This window comes from Pomacea canaliculata, linkage group LG3 (assembly GCF_003073045.1).
Source record: "Pomacea canaliculata isolate SZHN2017 linkage group LG3, ASM307304v1, whole genome shotgun sequence".
Taxonomy (NCBI): Eukaryota; Metazoa; Mollusca; class Gastropoda; order Architaenioglossa; family Ampullariidae; genus Pomacea; species Pomacea canaliculata.
The window spans coordinates 26,522,329-26,536,401 of NC_037592.1; the positions used below are offsets into that span (position 1 = coordinate 26,522,329).

General features: G+C 34.2%; 1 protein-coding gene across 3 annotated transcripts; it reads right to left on the reverse strand.

Moving 5' to 3' along the window:
- Window positions 1-351: 351 nt before the first annotated feature.
- On the reverse strand, window positions 352-14,015 carry LOC112558872 (phosphoglucomutase-2-like). Of its 3 annotated transcripts, none has more exons than XM_025229603.1 (19): window positions 13,816-14,015; window positions 13,385-13,484; window positions 12,879-12,946; window positions 12,560-12,648; window positions 12,029-12,113; window positions 11,591-11,674; window positions 11,398-11,421; window positions 10,964-11,133; window positions 8,922-9,045; window positions 8,359-8,424; window positions 8,014-8,111; window positions 7,536-7,630; window positions 7,210-7,292; window positions 6,907-7,000; window positions 6,260-6,389; window positions 5,816-5,918; window positions 5,625-5,711; window positions 5,063-5,196; window positions 352-4,462 (listed from the first exon to the last, which is right to left on the reverse strand). In XM_025229603.1, exons 1-19 carry the CDS (start codon window positions 13,882-13,884, stop codon window positions 4,354-4,356), a joined length of 1,812 nt encoding a protein of 603 aa, XP_025085388.1. In that variant the 5' UTR covers window positions 13,885-14,015; the 3' UTR covers window positions 352-4,353. The 3 variants fall into 3 exon arrangements, with proteins under 3 accessions (XP_025085388.1, XP_025085389.1, XP_025085387.1); XM_025229604.1 differs by having other exon boundaries at window positions 7,210-7,307; window positions 13,385-13,604; window positions 13,816-13,948; XM_025229602.1 differs by having other exon boundaries at window positions 354-4,462; window positions 7,210-7,307.
- Between the last annotated feature and the right edge of the window lie 58 nt (window positions 14,016-14,073).

Here is a 14,073-nt window from a genome sequence, read left to right on the forward strand (position 1 = left end):
TCTTCCACATAGAGTACTTTTCTTCTGCCTCCAAATAATTGAGATAAGATAATAAAACAACAGACAAGCTAAACTACTAGTTGGACATTGGTGGTGGCATATTGGTTTGGAATATGCAGCAAAAGAAGTACCTGAAAAATTGAAAATTAATTTTATTGCACAAATTATTATGCTACTTTAAAATAGTGGCTGCAACTTTTTTTTTCCTACAGAAAAAAGACTAAGAAAATCTTGCTTTAGCTGTTGACACAGGCAGTTGCAATTATCAATGGCAAACCAGGTTCTTTTAAAATCAAAACTGAGCAGAAGCTTTGCAAAACTAAATGGTTCAACCGCAATGAAAACTACAAAGACTACAATGATCCTTTAATGTTTAAGAAGTATTCTTTTCCAAGCTAGTACAGTAACCAGTTTTCATATTGATGGAAACTGAAAATTAGTAACAAGGCTACAAACTTCTGTAAAAGGCATAAATCTGGACTCACCTTTTTGTCCAATTTTATGTCTTTTTTGGAAATAATTTATTCACAGTGGTATAAACAGCCCTTACATTACTTTCTAAACTTCATGTTAAATCATTTATGTTTGCCTAAGCGAAGATTTGGATGGCATCAGCTATGATGAGCAGTACGAAACAATATGTAAGGCAGTGAGGTGTCGGGAATCGGTGTTTTATGTGGAGCCAGCAACTAAGTCTATACCATGACAGTGAAGCCAGTCTTATAAACAAAAACCACAGAGAAAGAACAGCATGCCTGAGACAATATCTGAACCCAGGACAGCCTATAGTAACTGTATTGGTGACAAGCGCTAACCAGTGTATGGCATCTGCAGGAATGATCACAAAAGTATGAGAAAATCATAAAAGGTACATTTTAGGGCATTTACAAGTATATTCTTATACTCTTACACACAACATACTCTCTCAGAGGGACTTTCAACAAGGTATACAATATCCATTTACTCCAACAACTTGGTTTCTCACAAAAACAGTCGTGCTACAAAGTAGCATGTTAACATTTTAAATACAATTGAGCCATGTTCCACAGAGGAAAAATATGAACACCGAAAATTTCATACAAGCAATACCAGATTACATACAAGAACTGGTTGGAATTTGCACAATTGGAAAAAAAAAAATCCATCGGTTCCATAGTGAACTCAAAATTACTTTTTAAAAAAAGGAACTCTGAGAAAGCTGGGTGAAAACAAATTTGAAAAAATTGCCTAAGTTAGATAAAAACTGCATACATGCTTGCTTCAAGAAAAAGAAAATTCTTCAAGTGCCTGTGACAAAATTCTAAAGAAGCCTCTAGGTTGCAGTAAGGAATTCTTTACAATTAGGTTTCCTGGTGCAGCAGAATTCAAGTAATAGCACAACTAAGATTAAGTGTTATAACATTTTTAGAATGGTTGTGTTGATGGACATAGAACATGTCCATAAAAGTCCTGTTTAACATGATCATGCCTATTTAGCTGCTATCAGATATATCTTAAGTATATTTTATCATAGCTACTGGCTTCAACACAGAAAGACACTGTTATGGCCCAAAACTGCTAGTTAATTTATGTTTAACGATTTCACAAAATATTGGGAATTATGATTATCCTTTATTTCATAGCAACAGGAAATAAAATATACTTAGCATCTGTAAGTTGCAAAAGTAACTGTTAAATGATTATTCCATCAGAGACATTTGGCAGAAAGAAACAATAGGAACAGCTAAGAAAACTGGATTAAATATATGTTATTTAATAATTTCCACTTAATACAAATAACTTAGTAGAGGTATTAGCATGTAAGAATTCAACATAAACTGTATAAATGTTTATATCAAAAAATGATATAAAGTTACCACAGCAGAAGTACGCTTCAAGTTACACATTGGTACTGGAAGAAGTTAAAGTACCTTCAGTGCTTTATAACAATGTAGATGAGAAAATTTACAAAAGCACACAGACTTAAGTATTGAGAATGAATTAAATGGCATGCTACCTTGACATAAAAATATGACCTCTTTGCAATGTAAAAAAAAGTATACAGAGTACTCCCCATCTTCACACCATACATTCCTTCAAGAAATAACTCATGATAAATTTAGAAACTGTTAAAAAAAAAATTTAAGTCACTATCATCTAATGTCTTTCCCCCATTATTTTCTGATTACTTAAGCACAAAATAAAACTGCAAATGTAAGTCACAATCTCAAGACTCCCTTCACTAATGAAGCAAACTTGAATGCTTGTCAATTTACAGAACAAAACACAGGGAGGAAAAAGGTGCCCTGATTGGATCATCTATTATTAATTTGGAAATCATAGTTCATTCTCTCATGGCCAAAGTACTACTAGTTTTCTATCAACATGGAAAGGAAAATAGCCCCAATCCCATTGCACTCTGAATAATTGTTACTAGAGAATACAGTTAACATCATAAACCAAGTTCAGAGTCATTTTGCCGTCCACTTTTTTATGATTGGTTTGATTATACATAAAAAGCAATTTATGATCATGACATTACTTCTGAGTGGGAGGGGAAACTTTTATGGATAGCAGAATAGGCTTCAAACTAGTGACCTGCTCTAAAATTGGCAGCATAACCAGACTATGCAGCCCACCTTACGAAATAAAAACGTAAAAAAATATAAAAAAGCACCAAAAAACCCCCCAAAAAACAAAAATAAAAAAATACTCGAAAGAATATTTATATAAATTAAAGCTTGAAATGATGCATGCACACACGTAAGTTTTCCTTTTAGCAAAAATAAACTTGAATATATACATATAGGTAATGATTACATTCATGAGACTATTTCAAAGAGACAGCTTATTTTTAATGCACTATTGGATTAACAAAACTCCTGATCTGACAATGACTAGTTTCCAAACAAATTTTCATCTTCATACAGAGTAACAAAAATAAATGAAGTTTTAAAATTGATGTGAATTATTTTATTATGGATTGTGCACATTTACTCTTCATCAAGTTTTAGGAATCTTTATTTAAAAATAAACTGAAAAATTGTCATGCTTAAGCTTAAATGCATATTAACGCTACAATGCTAAAGTTTGAAACACTCTCCTTAAATAGCCCGGGACACACAACTGCAGCCAATTATCATAAACAAGAAATTTAAGTAAAATATTATATGAAACATATCTTACTCTACAGTGGTTTAAACTATTGCACCATATTTTTTCTCTATATCCTAAAACGACAAACTTAGCCAAGTCAATATTTAGAAAATGAAGTTTGCAAAGTGACTGTTTCATTAACCATAGCTAACAATGAAGCTAACGGACCAATTTAAAATCTAAGATTTATACAAATTTATGAGATCATAATGCATAATTTTGCTGCTGGTGCAAAATTACCTTGGAAAGTATAATAATAATTATCATTTTCCATGATTTTCAATTAAAAGTAAGACTATAATAGTGAAGGAAACACAATCACTTCAAAATAAAAAAGTTAGAAACATCATCATGTATGTTTTAGGACATAGCTTTAAAATATCATCATTCCAGTCTGGACATAAAATAAAAATGTGTTTTTAAAGACCCATTTGGCGCACATAGACATGGAAACAAAAACAATATCCATACTTCAGAGCTAATACAAATGTTGAATAATGTAAATTCCATTGATAAATAATCTTTCACACTTAACCCATTTTCTATGCACAACTCATGTGTGCATTGATTCATTTGAAGTTGTAAGAGAAGTAAAAAGACGATTAGTTTTACATTCAGTATTTAACAACTGTCAACTCCATTTTTCTGGGCGACATACACTTCTAAGATTACCAATTTTCTAAAAGAACATAAATTTATTAAACCTGAAATTTGTTGCTATTTGTGATGAATTATGAAGGTACAAATTTGTGTGAATATGCATGTTGTTGAATGATGTTGATTCAAGTATAAATCTATACTCACATGACACATACACACAGTACAAAACAAATAACAGCAATATAATGCTTAACTGTAGACTTTTCTTCCAGATGTTGTTGGGAGAGTCCGTGACATTCTGTCAACTTGAAAAAGAAAGCTACTTCAGATAACTGTGTATATCCTTCCTTCAGGGAAAGGACAATTATTTGATGAAGACAGCAAGGATATTTCTTGGGAGACAGCAATTTCTTGGGAGAGTATGGGTTAAGTATTACTTCACTTTCTTCTCTTTCATTGCCTCCTTGAATACTATTAATTTTAAATCTCCATATATATTTATCTTTAACAGTGACACAAGCTCACTGTTTCATTTTTATGCTATGCTAGGGTCCTCTTCTAAAGCCTACACCTGAATATAACATGCTAATGTGACAACTGATACCATACAAAATAAAATCAAGCATCAGGTCGAGGTATAAGACCAAATTTCTCTGGCTGAAAGAAGTGTATTTTGATGTTCTTCACAATGTCTTGAAGTTCTTGCTCAGCTCCAGCTTTGTCTAGGCTGAAACACATACACAACATTACACACATATATGTATATTGCAAAACGCTGGTTGAATCAGAGCTGTTTTCATTTTTACTTCAAGCTATCCCCATCAGTAAATGCTGTTTTCAAACTATATACCCCCATACGTAACAAGATGAGTTAGCTGATAGTACACATAAGTAAGACAAAACAGAAGAGTAATTTGAAAATGTGTGTTACTACTATTAATAATATGGAATTTTTTTTCATTTTATGAACCACCCAGATTATGAACTTCTCAGAAACAGTAGGTTCATTCAATATAATCTACAAACAGCCCTTGTGCTGAGATGAGGAAAGAAGGAGAAGCCGAAAAGGACAGGGATAAAAAAAAAAAAAAAAAAAAAGGGAAAAGGAGGGGACAGGAAGTGACTTCAGACAGGTGCAATCAGTATTATGGCTACTATGTCCCTAATCCCTGTCTCCATGCCCAACTGATAAATTATAGTGTCCAATGCTCAAATCTATAGGGATGATTTCCCTTTAATGTCATTACTACTCTTCCACACTTGTTAACTGGCCACTGAATGCAAGGATAAACACTTTAAAAAAAGGCAAAATATGAAGGTGGTTTACCCTTTGCTGGGATCAGGGCAGTGCTCTGTGTAGTATTTAATTTTCGGTTCTGTGCCACTTGTTCGCAATGTGGCCACACAGCCATTGGCAAAGCCAAAAGTGATCATTTGGCTTGATTTGCTGACAGGTAACACCTGTAAAATGAAAGATTTGTATTATTTTTGGAAAAAAAATATGATATAACATCTTCATGAAAAAGCATTACAATCTAAAACAAATTTCTGTTATGTTGATGTTTCACAAGATTTCTGCTGTTGTGTACTTATTGTTATTGATGCTGATGAATATCCTCATTGGGTCCTGCTATGTACCAGATCATGTCCTTTCATTGCAAATCATAAGTGATCTTGCTGTCATCTATAGAGACTGTTTTTACAGTCACTCTTTTTTCCATGTCCAATCTTCTTCAACCACACCACATTTGACATGACAAAACTCAATTCACACCACCTCATCTAACACCTTTCTGTGTATTCCCTCACCAGACACCAAAAACAAACTGAAAGACAGCACTTGTTTCATAGATTTAGTGTGCTAAGTTTCCTCAAATTAAAATCCTTACTGGTTTGTTATCAGGTGTGGTGCTGTCATAGCCAGCAGTTAAATCTCTCACAGTGTCAATTTTGTATGGCCCACATGAATCAGGATACTGAAAAGAAAGACATCTCTTGCCATTACAAATTACACAGCAAATCCTTGAAGTCAATATTTATATAATTTTGATGGTGACCAAAGCTAAACACAAATACGAACCTTTCCTTGACCTTTGTAGTTTCTGAGTTCTTCAAACAAGCGTCTGATGATGGAAGGTTCATGACAGATAAAGTAGGAGTTGCTACTCAGATGATAGCCATATCTGCCATAAAAACCGTCATATAGGTGATAGGATTCAAGAATTTTTACCAGATTGTCTTATTTCTCAATTATTGTTTTTTTCCAACATCACAAGCATGCACAGAAAGTTAAAAGCATTCTATACAAGGGGGTGGGGGTCTTAACTCTGAGAACTATTGTAATATTGACTTTCACTAGCCAGAATAATGCCTTGCTAATGTCATCCATAAGAAAAAAAAAATTATGTTAAAATTTGCAGTCAGCATAAGAAGGGCTGGAATTTCTGAAGAATCCGTATGAATTTCATGTCTGTATATATGCATGCAGTACATTATATCATCAAATTATAGAGTAAAAACTTACTTTCCATATACAGCCTCCAACTGTTTTTCCACAGTCATTCCCTTGGCATACAGATGACTTGCAAATTCTGCCATCACTACTGCTGCAGACACACCATCTTTGTCTAAAACCATAGTGCCACACATGTAGCCTGTAGAAAGAAACAAACATCCATGGACATCACTTTTTGACTAGGTACCACACACAATATCAGCGAACATAACTTACAAATGGCTGGTTGGGCAGCTGAATCTTAAGTTTGAGAGCTCCTCTACAGTAAGACTGAATACAACTTAAAGCAAGCATACTTTTCTGAGAGTGATAATCCCAACAATCAGTGGAGTCTGTTTAACTGAAGACAGAATGCTGTAAGCCATCACTAATTCGTATAAGACTGAGAGGTCATACATACAAGATATTTATATAGTCTCTGCAAAACATTAACAGCAGCTATGCTTATAGCTTTCAACTAGGTTTGCCCATTCCACGCTCTTGTCAATGAGACACCAACGTAAATATAAAAGAGTAATCGCCACATGAAAAATTACTACACCTGCTTTACTAGCTTATGCTTACTTCTACTGAGCAGGTACCGCAACTATAAGGTGTCTTACAAATGACACCAAACCATTTTCTGCAGCAAATGTTAAATTACAGTGAATACACACCTATTGCTTCTTCAAAGGCAAAGAGAACAGTTTTTCCCTGTTTTATCAATTCATCACTCCTGTTGCCCATCCATTTAAAACCTGTTAATGTTTCCTGAGTAGAAAAGAGAGAAAGAATGATTTTGCACAGTCATATATAAGAAGCCTTCCATTACATCATATAATACACCCAAAGTTTGACAAATTCAAGCAAGCATGTATACAATGGCCCACAAAATATTTGTGATGATCTTTTTCCATGCAGAAATACTACAGTTGTACGTTGTAAGTTGTACAGAAATAAAGTTGTCTACATCAACACACCTCAAATCTGAAGCCTTCTTTTTTAGCCATGGAATGCAAGATTTTTGAAGATACCGTGCTGGCCAACATGTATACATCAGATGCTGCCTCAGAAAAATCTGAACATCACAGTTCAAGTCTGCTCAAAACCCAGTCACTTGTATCTGCCATAATCTTGTTAAATGAATAAATTTATTCATACAGACCTAATGCAGCGGGTCATTAAGAAGCAATTGCTGCACTTATTGACACTTATTTTCTTTGATTTCTAAAAGGCATAGGTATGACCAAGAAGAGTTTTGAAAATATGGCTGGTGCTTTAAAAAAAAAAGCCCTAATGAACATACCTGGAGCTTTCTTTGCTTGATTTTGATATGAAATCCATAGCCAGTAGCCTAGAAGGGCTCCAATCTCATTCCCAGTAAAAATTTTCCATCCACCACTTAAATAAAAAAGATAAAGCTTAACCAATGTCAGAAAATATTATATTATGCATATTCTTTGGATACTTAGATGTATCTACAATTCTACATTTCTAAGCTTAAGTGCATCTCCTTGTACCTTTGTGTGCATGTGTATCAATATGCTTGAATGTATTCTTGTGCATCCAAATCTGGCTCCTTTTTTCTGATAAGCCTGGATGTATGAAGTAGAAGACTAAGTTTCCTAAGTTTGCCCTCCGAAATAAGACATAGACAAAAAAAAAAAAATCTTCCTAGTGAAATATTTACTTTTTTACATTATTTAAGACTATACCTAAGAATAAGCAGCATTTTCTACAATGGCTGCCTGTCTTCTCTCCTCAACATAAACTGTTTTGCTTACTTGGGAAGCTTCTCTGCTATGGCCATACGATCAGCATCAGGATCATTAGCAATGATAAAGGGACTGTTAGCTGCATCAGCTGTCTGCATTGCAAGTGTCTGCACAAAGACAACCGAAAGGTGTCAGGACAACATTCCTGACAAATGTACTGCCTTAATAAAATCTTTCTGTGACGCAAGATAAAGCTGGCTCCATGGAAGACTCATGTTACACTGTGTTTCTGAATGGGACAGTAAATAATGGCAAGGTAGGCAATTCCACTGGATATTTTTTTTAGGGCCAACAATTAAAATGTGTTTTTCATTCTTGAGAGATCAGGAGATTCTTTGTAAGATGTGTACTTACTAAAGCTCCTTTGCCTTCTTCTGGATTTGGATACTTCACAGTTGGAAACTCAGGATCAGGGTCAACCTGTTGACAAAGAAGACCTGTCTAACTGACTTTAGCTACACATAAATATTTTGTGAAAAAGCAAGCCATCACCTGTTTCTGCCTCTATAACATAGCAAAATAATTTTAAAATATATTGCTGAGGTATACAAAGACTTCTGGCCACAGATCTAAAAGCTTAATTGCAACAACAAAAATAAAAGAATCTACTGCTCCTGCAGACAAGACAGACTTACTATACAACATACTCGTTCTTAATTTTTGTTTAAACAACAGCCATGACAAGGATACTGATCACTTTTGCAAAACCAGAACAATGTTATAAAATGTAGCCAAATTTTCTTTAGTAAATTTTACTCCAGAAAGACCAATCACAGTATAAAAGTGGGATGTTTTCATATTTATGATCTATAACATTTAACTATAACTTTAAATTTTCAACTGCCATTAAATCGTATTTTACATTCATAAATATCCTATTTATTTATTTGCAATTATATTTTACATGAACTATTTACCTGTTCTGTTACTGGAATTGGCTCAGCTAGATTAAAAGCCTTGAAAGCTTGCAAGGCATATGGAAATCCTACACCATGCATGGCTGTGTACACAATGCGAAGTTTGCTGTTGGCATTTTGATCTCTGTTAAGCAGACATACACATAAGCATACATATATGTGATGAAATTTGTATGCTTTGCACATCACCCTAAAAGTTGTAGTGAAAGTGTGCAATATGGCTGAAATTCGCATCACAAAAGTATATTAAATTTAAACTTTTTCGCAAGAAAATCTGTGATGTTATCATGTCATTATACCAAGTGGAACACAATCCACATCACACATTTACATACTATTTATTGTGTAAGAAAAGAAATAAAAAAAAAATGCAATAATTCTTTCTTTCATACATTAGCTCTGTTACCACCATGAACATTGATAGTCTTCATTTTATAACAAATCTTGCACTTTTGACCCATTTCTGACCCATCTCCTGCGCAAATGCCTTGACGATTTCGATTTCAGATGTTACTCTGTGTTGATTGGTGCTGTCCACCACTGTTTAATCATGCTACGCATCACCCCATTTTTAAAGAAACACAGCCTCGATCTTAATGACCTTACAAAATATTGCTTTGTTTGCAATCTCCCTTTTCTGTTGAAAGTATCTGAAAATGTGCTGCTTTAATTTCTGAACCATTTCTCAAGCACAGTTACTTGGATCATTTGATTGAGATGGTGTCAGTGTGATTGGTAAATGGTTAAATGTCTGTTTGCAACATGGATCATATCTCCTTACTGCCATTGCTGGATTTGTTGGCGGCATTTGATACACTCGACCATGACAACCTTTTCTAGCATCTTATTTTTGGTCTGTGTGGAATTGTTTTGAACTGGTTCTAGTTGTACTTGACTGATCACACTCAGGTTCCATATCTTTGACTATTGCTCTGAAGAAGGGCATATGCTTGGGCCTCTTCTATTCAATATCTGTGTACATCCAACCACCTGATTCCACCATCTGCCATATGAGTCTATAGCATTATGGGTACTGCTGACACATAGTTGCTAGTGTCTGGCCTTGCTTCTCAGCTCCAGCAGGTCTTCACCACCACACAGCAGACTCTGTCAAAGCCTGGAGGTCAACCAGCAGACTGAAGGATGACAACACTGAGGTCTTTCCAACAGTCTCTGTAAAGTAAAATGGAATGTGAGCCATTCTCTACTACTTCTACTTTCTTATGGGTGAACATCTCTCTTTCCCAGACTGTCTGGAATCTTTATGCTGCCAAGGACGCATCATCATATCTTGAATCTCATATCAATGCAGCAAGTCCATCTTCCTTGAGCTTCACAGGATCAGTAACATCTGACCCTTCATGTCAGTTTCGGCCACTAAACAGCATGCCTCCCTTTGTGCTGTCACTGTTGGATTACTGTAACTCTCTTCTCCTTGATCTTCAATGCCACAACCCTCCTGCATGAATTTCACTGGCTGTCAGACTGCACTTGCATTGATTACAAGATCTCCAGACAGCACTACCTTTGTCTTTACAACCTAGCCCTAGCATACCTGTCTGAACAAACAATGGCTTACCAGCCGTCAGTCTTTTTGGTCTTCCCCCTGACCCAAAATCTCTGTGCCATCCTTCTCTTTCTGGAGTACCACTGTATGGAATTCTCTACCTCTTTTCAAACTGTCTACATTCAAAACCTTTAAACTCATCTTTTTTAATAAATATCTTGCATAATCAAGTGTACTTTTCCACTCACTCCTCTGTTCTTTATTTTCACCTATGCACTTGGTTCATGTTTGCCATTGTCTCCTCTGTTTGCTGATGCCTTTTCTATTATGGTTGACTGTTGGTTCATTTGAAGTTTTTAATGTGCAGCATACTGAGCTTACACCCACATTAGGAAAGTCAATTTACAAAATCAATTATTATTATTATTATTATTATTATTATTATTATTATTATTATTATTATTATTATTATTATTAACAATGGTCAATAAATCACTACAAAAATGAATAAAGAGTGTTGAAAGACATTATATACTTGTGAAAGCAGAGAGAACTTAAACCAGCATTGTAGGCTTTCAAGGCTTCTTGATATGGATCTTTACACAATGCACTGGATTTGACTCTTGATGTATCCCAAGAAGACTCAAGCGGTTCCAGGTTGTCCTCTATAGCCTTGGAGATTCCTTTGTCAATTGGTGAAACAATCTACAATACCATGAAAAAGAAATTTTGGACTACAAATCATACGACATTCTGAATAATAATGTTTGATACTTAATAATAAGAAAAAAATATGTCGCCGAGTCACATTTCAAGTTAAAAATGAGCAAACCATTTCACAAACAGAATACATGTTATTGCCCATGTCATCTTTGTTATATTGTAAAGAGTAAGTTTATTGTCTCTCATTGAGATATGAAAAAAGAGAAAAGTAATCAAGTTAAAAAAGTATAGATAAAAACTACACACCTGTGCTCCGTTCTCCCAGTAAACCTGAAACACACATACAGTGTTGCAATATGATTAGACAGGGTAAACTATGCTTTGCACAAAAAACTGAGTGAAGAAAAAAAAATGGTGACCAAGATGTTCTAAGGCAGCTTTATGCAGCTTATCACTGCTTTAGTTACTAAAAACTGAAAACTAACTTAAAAACAACTACCTTATAGCCATTGTCATCCTTGGGATTGTGGCTAGCAGTCACCATTACTCCGCATGTTGCTCCAAAGTGGAGAATAGCAAAAGGCTGCAACAAAAATGACTTTTTTTATATATTAATTCAGTGATGACAGTAAACTTAAAGAATTATCTGTCTGGACTTAACAAAATATAAATATAATAGAAAAATTAACACTAAAAATTTAGTTTTAAACAATGATTTAAGCAGAAAAAATAATTTCCACCTTAAATATTTAATTTACATTGTTTTTAATTATAGCCAATGTAAAAAAATTGGTTGCACAATCTAGCCATTCCCCTCAGAGCTTCAATTATAGCATGAATACAGTCATTATATGTCAGAAATTACTAATGAGAGGAGTTTGGAAGGGGGGAGTAAGGTGCGGAATTTGAAAAAAAAGTAACAACAAAAGCGGCTTACCACATATGGGGTGGGGCACATTTTAGAGAAGAGATAAACAGGGATCCCCTCATTTATATACACAGCAGCTGAGATCAAAGCCCATCTAGCAAACCAAAAGGAAAAATATTAATTTTTTTCTTTCAAAACAATGTGTCTACACAGATAATGAGAAATTAAAAATATTAATTTGTTTGGTACCATATAAAAATTTGGCCAAATGAAGCATGAAGATTTTATTTATATACAATTTATATTTATATAACTAAATAAATTAAGTAACAGAAAAATTACAAATAGTTATAAAAAATTGACAAGATTTTATGGAATGAAATTTAACGCATTTAAAAAAAAAACAAAAAACTATCCTTATTATCTATACAGTCTGGAGCATCTGCAATTGGATTATTGGACACTCTATTGTCAACGAGTAAAAAGTCTATAAAGCTACTTAGCTTAAGTCACAGAGGATAAGTAAATTGTGAATACAAATGGGATATAGGGAATAAGCTATAGTTACAGCTGCCATATAGTGAAAATTTGAAAAATTACTTGTCACTGTTGTGACGACCATCATAACCCAGCACAATTCCCTTTTTCACAACATCTGGTTCTGCTTTCAAGACATACTTTGCCAATCCCTGAAACAAAAAGGTCAGGATTATTATAAAATATTTTAAAATAGTAAAAACTCTTGTCACTCTCACCATGCATATGTGTGTGTGTGTTGGGTGGGGTAGGGTGCAGATGATAAACAATAACATACACTGTCTCTCACACACACACACAAATGCACGTGGATACTGAGGGAGAGAGAGAAACAAAGAGAGGAGAGTAGAAACCAAGGCAAGAGGGTGGAAAAAAGTTATACCTGTGCTGTCTGGATAATGGTAAGGTCATTCATCATAGAATTGCCAGCACCCATCCTAGCACGAAGACCTATTGCAAAATTGCAAAGGATTTTAATGTGACAAGTAAAACAGATATAATACTAAGCAAAATATTAAATAAACCTTTACAGATTATTAAAGAAAAACTATTACACCTGCAATGACAATAACGCACTGATCACTAACATACATTTTAAATACATTTTGATACTATTATAAGTTTTTTTTTTGGAGAAATAACAAGAAATTTATCATAAAATCTCAGAGCCCTGTAAATTATTGCCTATCAGAGTCAACTACTACATATAAAAATGTTATCAACAAAATGTAGCTATAAGTGTAACTAAATGAAACATTTTTTTAAAAATGAAGTTTGTTTATGATGCTCTTTATTTTACCAAAAAAGTCAAATTATATCTGCAGCATATTTGGCCTGCAGAATCTTTGTCAGAGATTTCAAAAATATATTTTGGGCCTAAATTATCACCTGCTGTTCCAAACTCCATTCTCTCCCCAAGTCTTTTTTGCAGTTCCTTGACATTTTTTTGCCTTGCGAGGTCTGTAATTTCTTTACGTGTATTTTCATTCTACAAGCAGAAGCAATGTTCATTTGAGGCGTATACTGTCGAAGCGTTGACTTAAATCAGACACCGGCATCACTTTATAGTTGGTTTGCTTAATCGATCTGTACCTAAGGTGTTTTACACCTATGATGAAAATATATTGAAAAATAGGAAAGGTCTATATATGATACGCAATTAAGGTTAATAAAAACATTATCTGTGCAAGTGCTTTGAAAGAAAATGCAATTACATGCATCATACAATAAGTATGACCTTATTACAGAGAACGCGATGATGCAATTAAAACTTTTATTCAATTTAAACGTCGATTTAAGACTACAGCTACGTGCAGTACCTTGTCCCAAGACAGCCACTTTCGTACTAGCTCATCTAAAATTGAATCTCCAGTCTGTACCACTTCCATTTTTAACGCGTTTCTCTAATCCAGTGTCTGAACCACAGATAGTGTAGATGTCCACGGCTCAACAGACTCCCTCAGGATCAGTTTTTTTTTTTTTAACGTCTTGTTGTTCCTAACTGATAAGAGGTCAAGGACAGCACATTACGACTTCAAATTGTGTATTAGATCTGTTTGTTCGTAAGAAAAAATGTA